General features: G+C 37.0%; 1 protein-coding gene across 3 annotated transcripts in view; it reads left to right on the forward strand.

Moving 5' to 3' along the window:
• Window positions 1-6884, forward strand: part of NDUFS1 (NADH:ubiquinone oxidoreductase core subunit S1) — a 30025-nt gene extending 23141 nt beyond the window's left edge. For all 3 annotated transcript variants that reach the window (XM_081813807.1, XM_081813808.1, XM_081813809.1), the window contains 5 exons: window positions 873-1027; window positions 3243-3418; window positions 3986-4120; window positions 4215-4287; window positions 5674-6884. In XM_081813807.1, coding sequence (XP_081669933.1) covers window positions 873-1027; window positions 3243-3418; window positions 3986-4120; window positions 4215-4287; window positions 5674-5765 — 631 coding nt within the window. In that variant the 3' untranslated portion in view covers window positions 5766-6884. The remainder of the gene's footprint in view (window positions 1-872; window positions 1028-3242; window positions 3419-3985; window positions 4121-4214; window positions 4288-5673) is intronic.
• The last annotated feature ends 6452 nt before the right edge of the window (window positions 6885-13336 follow it).

A 13336-nucleotide genomic window follows, 5' to 3' on the forward strand; every position in this document is an offset into this window, starting at 1 on the left:
TCAGTTGGTTAAGCGACTGCCTTTGGCACAGGTCATGATCCTGGAGTCCCAGGATCAAGTCCCGCATCGGGCTCCCTGCTCAGCAGGGAGTCTGCTTCTCCCTCTGACCCTCCCCCCTCTCATGTGCTCTCTCTCTCTCTCAAATAAATAAAATAAAAAAATTAAAAAAAGAATCAATTTAGGACAATTTCAATTAGCATAAAGTTTCCAGAATTATTCAATTAACTATTATCTCATGAAGTGGGGTGCCTGAGTGGCTCAGTTTGTTAAGCATCTGACTCTTAATTTTGGCTCAGATCATGGTGTCATGGTTGTGAGATTGAGCCCCGCATTGGGCTCTGTGCTGGGTATGGTTAGGATTCTCTCTCTCCCTGTCCCTTCCCCCCCCAAAATAAGAAATAACAATAAATAAATATGTCATGAAGAGACAGTGTTCTTTTTTTTTTTAAAGATTTTTTTTTTTTTTAAAGATTTTATTTATTTATTTGAGAGAGAGAATGAGATAGAGAGCATGAGAGGGGGGAGGGTCAGAGAGAGAGGCAGACTCCCTGCTGAGCAGGGAGCCCGATGTGGGACTCGATCCCGGGACTCCAGGATCATGACCTGAGCCGAAGGCAGTTGCTTAACCAACTGAGCCACCCAGGCGCCCAGAGACAGTGTTCTAAGCATCTTGTTTTTTTGTTCGACACCCTTAAAACAGTAAAATATTGCTATTTCTGGTTTTGACATCTATTTTAAAATGGGTTAAGAAGATGAAGGAAGGTTTTTGTCAGCATTGAATAGAAAAGATTAAGTATCATTTCAGGAGTCACATTTAATTTTTTATAATGATAACACTGCAGGTGTGCTAAAAATCCATAATTGTTTTACAGGATTGCAAGCCAGGTAGCTGCTTTGGATCTTGGGTATAAACCTGGGGTGGAAGCAATTCGTAAGAACCCTCCCAAAGTGCTGTTTCTCCTGGGAGCAGATGGAGGTTGTATCACTCGACAGGATTTGCCAAAGGATTGTTTCATTATTTATCAAGGTAAGTAGCATCTGTGACACCAGAAACAGAAAAGAATCCTACGCTAGGTAGATTAGAAACTATATGGCAGTATATTTAGTGGATTGACTATTTTCCATTCAGGAATTTCCCCCCAACACACATACCTCAGTATTTTTTTAAACCAAATCATAGGTTTTATTAGTTATATAGTTGATACTACTAAGAATTATTACCTGGTGGGGCACCTGGGTGGCTCAGTCAGTTTTAAGCATCTGCCTTCGGCTCAGGTCATGATCCCAGGGTCCTGGGATCTAGCCCCACATCAGGCTCCCCGGGAGCTTGCTTCTCCCTCTCCTTCTGCCCACCCCCCCACCACTTGTGCATGCTCACTCTCTCTTTCTCTCTTTCTCTCTCAAATAAATAAATAAAATATTTTTTAAAAAAAGGTTATTGCCGGGCGCCTGGGTGGCTCAGTTGGTTGGGCGACTGCCTTCGGCTCAGGTCATGATCCTGGAGGCCCGGGGTCGAGTCCCGCATCAGGCACCCTGCTTGGCAGGGAGTCTCCTTCTCCCTCTGACCCTCCCCCCTCTCATGCTCTCTCTCTGTCTCATTCTCTCTCTCAAGTAAATAAATAAAATCTTAAAGAAAAAAAAAAAGGTTATTGCCTGGAAAAAAAAAAATTATTACCTGATGATATTTAGTAGCAAAGAATTAGAAGAAACCTATGCCTCACTAATAGGAATGGTTAAATTATGGTTTATTTATACAATTAAATATTATATAACATTAAAATTCAGCTTTTCAAAGAATATTTAGTATTATTACATAATCAGAGGAAAGCACTTTTACATAAACAGTGTTTAAAAATCATGAGTGCTGGGGCACCTGTGTGGCTCAGTTGTTAAGTGTCTGCCTTCAGCTCAGGTCATGATCCTAGGGTCCTGGGATCGAGCCCCGCATCGGGCTTCCTGCTCGGGGGGAAGCCTGCTTCTCCCTCTCCCGCTCCCCCTGCTTGTGTTCCCTCTCTCACTGTGTCTCTCTCTGTCAAATAAATAAAATCTTTAAAAAAAAAAAAATCATGAGTGCTGAGTTACAAGACATTTTTTTTTTTTTAAAGATTTTATTTATTTATTTGAGAGAGAGAGAATGAGAGAGAGCACATGAGAGGGGGGAGGGTCAGAGGGAGAAGCAGGCTCCCTGCAGAGCAGGGAGCCCGATGCGGGACTCGATCCAGGGACTCCAGGATCATGACCTGAGCCGAAGGGAGTCGCTTAACCAACTGAGCCACCCAGGCGCCCAAGTTACAGGACATTTAATGAAATACATTTGATAGTACTTCTTTGGCTTTTTTGTTTTTGACTCATTTTCTTGAACTCTCACTCATTGTAAATATATTTCCCTGGAATAAATGGAGTCCAAAGTACTCCCGGATATTTTACAGAGAAAAGTATTACATAACTCTCAAGTTCATTTTACACAAACGCCATAAATTTATAATAGGCTTTTTATTGCCATGGCACATAAAGAGCATTACAGAATATTTAGTATCTTTAGTTTGATAAAGTTAAATCAAAATGCATAATTTACATCCAGTTCCTAGTCCTATCCAGAAATAATCATTGATGGCTTTGGAAATGTATGCTTCATATATTTTTCTGTTACATACAAAAATGTACACAAATGAGATTATTAGACTTTATATATTGCTCTATAACTTTCTTTCATTCAACTCAAGGTTTTTTTTCCTTCTAACAGTTTTGTTAAACTATTAAAACTTTCATTATACTATTTCAGTCTTTCATTATACTGTTTTTTATAATATCCTGTTTATGTTCTTTTCAGTATTACCACTGTCATTTCTGTTCTACATTTTTTGTTCCTCCACCATTTCAGTATGTTTTACTGAATTTCACTAACATACATCTGAGCATTTCCACTTTGTAATCAAGAGAAATAATATACCTCATTGCCCATGATATATGTTTGTACTATATTATACATATTTCTGTATTTACAAAAAATAATCTGGGAAGGTAGCAAATGCTTATTAGTAATTTTCTTTGGGAAGGGAGTTGAATTGTGGGCAAGGTGGGCTTTTTATTCCAAAATCCTTTTATATATTTTTGTATGTTACAATTTTGTAAACACTTTTGTAATTCTTAATGGGATATAAAAAGGATATCTTGTGTGTTCATGTATGATACCTAATCAGTTTTTTGCTGAAATATGGTTTGTCCTTTCCATCTTTTCGCAGGACATCATGGTGACGTTGGCGCTCCTATAGCTGATGTTATTCTCCCAGGCGCTGCTTACACAGAGAAATCTGCTACTTATGTCAATACTGAGGGCCGAGCTCAGCAGACTAAAGTAGCAGTGACACCTCCTGGCTTGGCAAGAGAAGACTGGAAAATTCTAAGAGCCCTCTCTGAGGTATTTGTTCTTAGTGATGCTGCTAATGGGATGTTTGACTTGGTAGCTTCTCAAAATGATTTTCAAAGTCAAGGAGAATGCAAGCCTGATGTGCAGGGATAATTTGAATAATCTCTGTGAGACAAAAGTATTCAGAAAATGGGCGTTTGATATTGGTATTTTTATTTTTGGCTTGTTTTTTGCCTAAAAACACTTCTTTTAACTCTTTATTATAAAAAAAGAAAAAGCATGAGATTTAAAATAATATACGTTGTCTGTAAACTTTGTATATGATCAATATCGAGTTAGCAGAAGCATTCAGATTTAGTATAGCATTATCTCTTTAATCATTTATTTCATACTCAGTCTGATTTCTAAAGAGAAATTACTAATGTACTGACAGCTATTTATGAATTAGAATTTTTGTCAATTGTGTTTTCCTCTTAATTACTTAATGTACTTGCAAATGGACACCCAATAGAATTTTCATTAGCACAACATTATTTCACTATAGTTGCAGTTATGTATGATTTGAATTTTTTTAAGTACTAAAGCTTTATGTCGATTCTGGAGACCTGTTATTTATAGATTGCAGGTATGACTCTTCCATATGATACTCTGGATCAAGTAAGGAACAGATTGGAAGAAGTCTCTCCTAATCTTGTCCGATATGATGATGTCGAAGGAGCCAATTATTTCCAGCAAGCAAATGAGCTCTCTAAGGTAAAATCTTGCCTGTATTCAGTTTTCATAGTAGTGTATCCTCTGATGTTAGTTTTCAATTCTATTATTGACCTCATAATCCTTTTTTTTGCAGCTAGTGAACCAACAGCTTCTTGCTGATCCACTTGTTCCACCTCAGCTAACAATAAAAGACTTCTACATGACAGGTATGCATTTGTTAGCATGACTGCCAAATATGAAAGGTGGGAAGGAATAAGATCACCTAATTATGATTCCAACCTGTTTATGAGAATATTTGATATTTTTATTTAATCTTTGAAAACTTTGAAATATCAGAAGTAATGTAATTTCCGATTTTACTCTAATTTTCTGATTTTACTCTAATTTCTTTTGTTTCTGAAATGTAAGCAGATTTTAAATATAAAATTTACTGTTGTGTATAAAATCACCATATAGCAGTTTAGGGAGAATTTTTTTTAAGTGACAACTGTGAAGGTTTTTTCTGAGAATTACAGTAGAAACATTAAAACACTTAAATGTGAAGTATGTTAAAGAGTGTTTCTGATGGACATTGTTAGGGATGCTTTTAAGGAAGGTGGACTTACTGATACTTGTTTACTGCAGATTTTACATTTGATGTAACATGATACAACACTTGATATAATATCTGTGTTATGAGGTAGTTGACAGATGATTTTAAATAATTTTCTACCTAAAAGCAGATAGTATATTTTTAAAAGTTTTTAAGCTTGTTTATCTAAGAATATTTTTAATTGGTTTTTTACTTATGTTATAAAAGTTATGTTTGTTGTAGAATACATACCTAAGCCCAAAGGGCAAAGAGCATTTACTATGATACCACTATCCAGAAATAACTAGTTTTATTTTTTTAACATTTTGTCAATCATACAAGGATATACACATATATTATTCATTTAAAAAATAAAAGATTTGATGATTCATTTACTGGGGGGAGGGGTTGACAGCTTTATTGAAATACCATTTACAGACCATAAAGTTCACTGAATTCAGTGGATTTTATTTTTTTTATTATTATTTTTAAGATCTTATTTGAGAGCGAGAGAGAGAGAGCGCATGCACGCGCGCGCGTACATGAGTGGAATGAAGGGGCAGAGGCAGAGGGAGAAGCAGACTCCCCGCTGAGCAGGGAGCCCAACGTGGGGCTAGATCCTAGGATCCGGGGATCATGACCTGAACCGACTGGGCCACCCAGGCGCCCCTGGATTCAGTGGATTTTAGTACACATACTATTTTATAAACTTGTTTTCAATAACAGTATTGTGCACATACTTGTCCTATCTTTAGTACTTTTCTATAATATTTGTAAGGGTTGCATAATGGCATATTGTATGGCTATATGTAATTATTTAATCATTCCTAGGAGTACTTACCAAAAGCATTTAGCTTATAAGGGGCTTATTTTCTGGAGTTCTTCTCACATTAGATACAGTTACATAGAATTTTATAGTCTTTTTTTTGGTTGTTCCTGAGTGTGTGCAACAAGAAAGTTTTACTGTGTGCTTTTTAAAAAATTGTATTCTCAAAATGCACATTTTCTTAATATCTTTCAGACTCAATTAGCAGAGCTTCACAGACAATGGCCAAATGTGTAAAAGCTGTCACGGAGGGTGCCCAGGCAGTAGAGGAACCATCCATATGCTGAAACTTCTACTAGGAACCCCATTTTGTTACAAATAATTAATGGACAGTTATGTTGGAATGATCTCCTACAGGTTTATTCTTTAAAAAATAATCTGAATGATGTAATATTTAAGGTCGTACCTTGCTTATTTGAAAATGATACTGCAATTATCAGTGAACTTTGAGGTTTCAAAGACATTTATGTATTGTGTGTAAACGTTAAATTGTTTAATAAACAATGTATACAGATGCTTTTTCACATAAAAGTATTGGCAATCTTTGTGACACATACAAAGAAAATTCTTAAAATACGAGTTTTTGTTCATTTTCATTGATCATTTATGTTTGTAAAATGTATGAAATAAGAGCTTCCATTAGGACCCACTGGTAGTTTCTAGCACTCAAGGAAAGATTTGAGCATTCTGTCAAGCTGGGTAAATAGAAAAAATATGTGTAACATAATCACACATCAGATGCGTATCTTGGACAACTATAAATAATAATAATCATAATAATGATAGATAATGATTATTTAGCTTTTTCTGTGTGCTAAGCACTCTGGTTTTACATGCATTATCTTGTTTTGTCCTTGCCACAACTCTGAGGTAGTGTTACCTCATTTTATAGATGAAGAAACTGAAGCCTAGGGATATTTGGTAGCTTGCCCAAGGTCACAGAAAAATAGTCAAGGACTCCAGCCTAGTTCTCTCTGACTCCAAAGCTCATTGTTCTTACCTGCTATACATAATTCCCTCCCATTAATACAGATCTTATAGGTTGTTACTTCTAAGAATTAGCATTGAGAATCTTAATGGATAGTACATTTTTCTGTTTTCTCTTGAATCTGTTTATAGATCATGGTGATTTATATGACATTTTTCTTTGTATAAGAGATTACACACACATGCATCACTGGAGTGATGGAGTTAAGGGATGTAATTTAGGTCTTTGTTGATGTTCCATATTCATTATATTAACCATCTGCACTTTTAAGTCAACTAAACTATTCCAATAATAGAAGACAAAGCTAAAAGCTTTCATAATTTTCAGTTGTCAAAACAAAAAGGAGGTAAAATTTTATAATTGATCTAGGAGATAATTTAAAGCCATATTAAATGTTTTTCAGAATCTATGGTCAGAATCCTTTTGTTGTGTAATCCTTATTCCTGCTTTCACTAAAGACTTAGCCCAATTATAGGATGCGATATTCCTGATACAACAATAAGATTTTTTAAATAGTAGTATGTCATCGATACTTTATCTTCAAAAAGATAAATTATACAGAATTTGTCACCTGTAACAGTTTTTTCCGAACTGTTTATTTTTTCATTAGCAATACATTATGAAGTGTATTTTGCTTAAAGTACTTAAAATTCTAAGTTGCCTGAAATTGTACAAATTCTTGCTGAAAGTCTTTGAATTCAGTACAAACTTTCTGTCCTCCTCTACTTTCTTTATCCCTTAGCACTGTAGCTGACCTCAAGGGGGCATATGCTTCCAGTTTTGTATTCTACACAGTACTTTTCAGTGAACATGTGTAGACTTCATAGGCCTGTTGGTGAGGGAATATTGTGTTCAAATGGAGAAGAGGTGGTGTACAACCACGATGGTCCAGAATCCTTGGGCTGCCATCTAGGCAACATGTGTTGAACTTATAATTTTATAAAGAATACCTTGTCTGGGGTAAGTAGTGCTCAATAAAATTGGCTGGTTTTTACATGAAGTAAACATGAAAGTCTGTCTAGTGGGCACTTATTAATCACGTAATGCGAAATAATAAGGTTATTGTGAACATAAACATTAAAGGTGGTTGCTAGGGGGGAAAAAAGGCTTTCTGAAGAAGAGCCCCCAAATAGAAGAAGAATACATATAGGTGAGAATAACCTGGCTGATGGAATTATGATTCTTTTTTTTTTTTTTTTAAAGATTTTTATTTATTTATTTGACAGATAGAGAGAGAGCACAAGTAGGCAGAGAGAGAGGGAGAAGCAGACTCTCCACTGAGCAGGGAGCCCGACGCGGGGCTCGATCCCAGGAACCTGGGATCATGACCTGAGCCGAAGGCAGCCGCTCAACCGACTGAGCCACCCAGGCGCCCTGGAATTACGATTCTAAGTAATGAAAGAGTCAACAATGAGAAGGTGAGAAAGGCTCAAGGGCCAGGTCCCTTTGGGTGAAGAAGGCAGTCTGGAAATACCCTCTCATTTAAAGAGGACCCAAATATGTATCACTAAAGCTTTAAGTACATTATGTCTAATTTTCATAAAAACCCTGCAAACAATAGGAATTGAGACCCAAGAAATATCAAATAACTTGCTTAAAGCTAGAGTTAGAGGCTAAAGGCAAGGGAGTTTAATTAGAGATTTTATTGTCCCATGTTGCCTCAAATATAAAGCTCTTGGACAGCTATGAAAATTGAATAGATGTGCAGGAAAGATCTTAAAGCCTAAGCTCTATACAAAATGCTTCCCAAATTTATTGTGAATTATAACAAATACATTAATAAAAAGTATTATGCCCTCTTAGTAATACCCAGTGTACAGTCATTTATTATTGTTTGTTATTTAACAAGTTATTTAAACACCACTTCTTGCCAGGTCAGAACTTCGGAAAGGTTAGTTAAGAAAAATTTTAAGATTATTTCTTCATTTGTAAAATGGGGATAAAAATAGAATAATTGTATTTACCTCTACCTCATAATGTTGTTATGAGGATTAGGTCAGAAAACCTATGAAACTCTTAGCTTACTTCCTGACACAGTAAATGTTCAATGTGCTCAATAACTAAAGACCATCATTATAGGGAAATGTGTATTCAAAATTTTTCTAACAGTTTCAGGAGGTAGCAGCTAATCACCAAGGGAGTTTTGTTGTTTTTTAAACTAAGCTCTATACCCAACATGGGGCTCAAACTCACAAGAGATCAGCAGTCACTCTACTGACTGAACCAGACAGGTGCCCCCATTGGAGTTCTTGATCCTAAAAAGTCCCCATTTTAAATGAATGAAGTGAAAAACTCTCAAACTATTGGTTGTAAGGGAAAGTCATGCCTAATATAACCTCCAGCTTTTATTTTTCTAAAGAAATGCATTCCTTTCCTAAGGCTCCAAGGAATTAAATGACTTACCCAAGGTCAACCTAATCAACAAAACACTGCTACTACATACCATCCACCAAGGCTGTGAAAATTTATTATACAGAACTCTGTACTTATTTTGATGGAACTTTTACGAGTTGTAGGAAGATTTACTGAGTCTGTTGGGTTCTAACCCTTAAAAGAGATTACTTCTAAGAGCAAAACCATAAAAACAGTGCTGTCAGAAGGGGAAGATTATTTGCTAGTGATAGGGTACTGAAAGAGGGTTAGAGCTATTGATTTGCACAAAGGGGGCCAGTGGATTCTTTTGCCAACATAAACTTTTGATTAATATATATAAACTGTCAGATTTACTATTAAACAGATTACCCTACCACTATTCAACACCTAAGGAGAGAACTAAAGCAGCTTAAAACAGTGGTAAGAGGTGTTTTTTAAAATGTTAATATGTCATGACTACTGTTAAGATGTCACTAGTAACACTGCAAATCCCTTGTTAGCTAAGATCTGGTTTGCCTGAAAGTGAGGGCTCAAGCAGAAATTAAGGTATGCATGAGTATGACAAGCTATTTTTTAGGACATTTTGTGAGGTTACTCCTATCTTAGCATAGCTAGACCTCATGTTTGTGGTTGATTCAATGTTTGGAAACAAATGGCCATGAAAATAATACAAAGATCTGTTGGAACAAAAAATTGTGTATAGACATATATATGGCCACCGTTCAATAATGAAGATAGCTGATAACTCCCTAATAATTTTTAATAACCAATATTTTAAAATATCTTAACAATTGCATAGTACTTTAATTAGCTTGCTTATTTAATTTAGCCCAAGAGACGATGAAAAAACTATGACTAGACCTCAGGTCTAGATTTTAAGAGAATAAGGATCTTGGAACCAAATACCTTTTACTTGAAGTGTTTGTAGATTTTACTACTGAAAAATTCTGAAGATTGATTTACCTATGACTGATATTCAAAATCTTTGATATCTTAATATTTTATTTATTTATTTATTTTTTTAAAGATTTTATTTATTTGACAGAGAAAGACACAGCGAGAGAGGGAACACAAACGGGGAGTGGGAGAGGGAGAAGCAGACTCCCTGCCGAGCAGGGAACCCAATGCGGGACTCGATCCAGGGACTCCAGGATCATGACCTGAGCCGAAGGCAGTCGCTTAACCAACTGAGCTACCCAGGCGCCGGATATCTTAATATTTTAAAAATAACTTACACTGGAAAGCATATGTTGGTATTAAAAATACAGTGAATGTGTGGTTTAGGACTAGTGATTAGTTTACAGTATTGAATTTTGAATTGGTATGTAAAGAGATCACAAGATGAATAACATTAATTTCATTCTTAGAAGCATATAATTTGGGGTCTGAAAAGGACTGTAAAAAGAAACCTAGTATTTTTTTTTTTTTTTAAGTAGTCTCCTTGCTGAGGGGCTTGAACTCCCAACCCTGAGATCAAGACCTGAACTGAGATCAAGAGCCAGACAGTCAACCGACTGAGACACCCAGGTGCCCCAAGAAATCTAGTATTACATGTGCATTTTGTAAATGTGGAAATGGAAGCCAGAGAGAATTAGGGGAAAATTAGGGGCAGGTTTTTTGGGTTGAACCGGGTCTTCTGACTCCTGGTTGAGTGACATCTCAAAGCCTTAAATTCAACTTTGAGATTTATGAAACATTTGCAGAGTATTGTGTGCCAAGTATAATGCTAAGAGAAATGCACTTTAGTTTGTGTCCTCAAGAAGCTAACAGTGTAGTGAAAGATCTGCAAACATCAATTATAGTAATGGCAGAACATTTGAATACAGGTATACATAATATAGTGGTGGCCATGGCTAAACCTGACAAAATTTTAAAGTTTAGTAATACCCAGTGTTAGCCATTATCTAGGAAAACAGATACACTCATACACTGTATGATATCCATCAAAACATTATTTTTTATTTTTTTTAAGATTTTTTTTTTTTTTTTTTTTGAGAGAGGGCAGGAGAAGGGGCAGAGGGAGAAAGTATCCTCAGGCAGACTCTTTGCAGAGCGTGGAACCCAAAATGGGGCTTGATCTCAGGAGCCCAAGATCATGACCTAAGCTGAAATCAAGAGTTGGCCGCCCAACCGACTGAGCCACCTAGGTGCCTGAAAACTTAATTTCTTAAAGATGTTACTTTTAAATAATCTCTACACCCAACATGGGGCTCAAACTCAATCCTGAGATCAAGAGTCCCATGCTCCACTGACTGAGCTAGCCAGGTGCGCCCCCCATCAAAATTTTAAATGCTCATTTTTTAGACCAAACAATTCCACTTCCAGGAATTTATCCTAAAGATTACCAGCATGAATTTGCAAAGACTTGAGTAGAATGTACATTCACATTGGTCGTCAAATAAAACAAAAAATTTAAATGTCTGCCAATGGAGGACATAAAATAGTTTTGGTATAAAATATACAAATGTTTAAAAGCATGAGCTAGATCTCCACTTGCTATTATGGAAAGAGCTCCAAGATACATTAAGAACATTAATTTTTTTTTAAAGATTTTATTTATTTATTAGGGAGTGAGAGCACAAGCAGGGGAAGCAGCAGGCAGAAAGAGAGGGAGAGGAAGAAGCAGGCTCCCCGATGAGCGGGGAGCCCGATGCGGGGCTCAATCCCAGGACTCTGGGATCAGGACCTGAGCCAAAGGCAGACGCCCAACCAACTGAGCCATCCAGGAGTCCCCATTAAGAACATTAAGATGCAACAATATGTATCTGTATCTATATATATGTTTACCTATGTGTGAAAAGTATTTCAGCAGATACAAAAAAATATTGTGGTTACCTCTGGGTAGTTCAGCTAAATCGAGGATAAAGAAAAGGATTTTACAACTCTATCATTTGAACATTTGAGTTTTTACAGCAAGAATATTTTGCTTTTATAATTTTTAAACACATTGTTTAAATGAAGAATATGTAGCAAACCAAAATATGTAAGTTAATGAAAACTAAAAATAGCAGGACACAAAATTCTGTGCATTTACATGTGGTAGGCAGCTTTTAAGATGGCCCGCCTGATCCTTGCCTGCTGGGATTCACACCCTTATGTAATCCCCTCTCTTTGTGCACTGGACTTACTGATTCATTTGTAAATCATTAGGGATGTCCCTGCTGGGTTTTAAGACTGGCTTCCATCTTGGGCACTCTCTGATTCTCTCCCTCTCAGGTCACCTGCCATGCTGTGAGGACACATAAGCAGCCTCTGAAAAGGACCATGTGGTAAGGAAGAAGACTACCTTCCAGCAACCATGTGAGTGATCTGAATCCTTTGGCCCCCAGTTGCATTGAGATGACTCATACTGATACACTTCTAGATTCCTGACACACAGAAACTGAGATACTAAATGTTTGTTGTTTTTAGCCACTAAGTTTTGGGTTATTTTGTTATGCAATAATAGATAACTAATATGCTGTAATTATAACAGCAAAAGCATATGGCAGGATGACCCACATACAATGACAGATCCATGTGGGAATACAAAGGCCTGACCTTCTAGACCCACAGGGGGACAACTCTGAAGGGCTGTCTTAGCTCCTTAATCTCTCTGTGAGGTTGGCTGAGATTGTCATTGGGCCTGCAATTGCAGCTTAGCTTTCCCTCTGCCCATTCCTGCTTTCTTTCCCTCCCTTACAGTGTTGACCTCGAGGGAACTCATTAATAAATGTTCTGTACACTAAACTCTTCTCAGAGTCCGCTACCTGGGGAATCCAATCTGTGATTGCCGTCCAGAATATCTCTGTATCCTAGATAGCTGCTCCAAATATCACTGTCTCAGCTAGCAAGACGTGCATGAGAGAGAGGAAGCAGAGGACAAGCTTTAAACATATTATTGACATGACTTTGAAACTGCATCATTTCTACTCAAATATCATAGGTAAGGCTTACAGCCACATTCACCTGCAAGAGAAGAGGCTGGGAAATGTAACTTCTAGTCATATACCCAACTAAAACAGAGATTCTAAGAGAAGTGTTCTAGTTAAGTTTTTTGCTGTGTAACAAACTACCCCAAAACTTAATGGTGTAAAACAACAACCATCTTATTATGCTCATGAGATGATGCCATGAGTGCAAAATACAGAAAGGGCACAGCAGAGATGGGAGTGACTCATCTCTGTTTTATAAGGCAGGAACCTCAGCTGGATGGCTGGAATACTGGAGGTTGACTCAAACAGCTGGGGCCTGGAGCAGCTCCAATGAGAAGACTCAGTTCCCAGATAGCATCTTCATTCATATGTTTGGCTCCTGGGCTGGAATGGTAGAAAGACAGGCTCAGAGGGGATTGTTTTCCAGAGCATCTACTTGTGTCCTATTCCACATGAAATTCTCAGGACAATTGTACTTGTCGAGTGTTCAGGGCTCCAAGAGCAAGACCAAGGAGGAAGGTTTTTATGATTTAACCTTGGAAGTTATATAGCATCACTTCCATTGTCCTTTACTGATCAAGCC

This window comes from Leptonychotes weddellii, chromosome 3 (assembly GCF_054177405.1).
Source record: "Leptonychotes weddellii isolate Sample4059 chromosome 3, ASM5417740v2, whole genome shotgun sequence".
NCBI classification, from domain to species: Eukaryota; Metazoa; Chordata; class Mammalia; order Carnivora; family Phocidae; genus Leptonychotes; species Leptonychotes weddellii.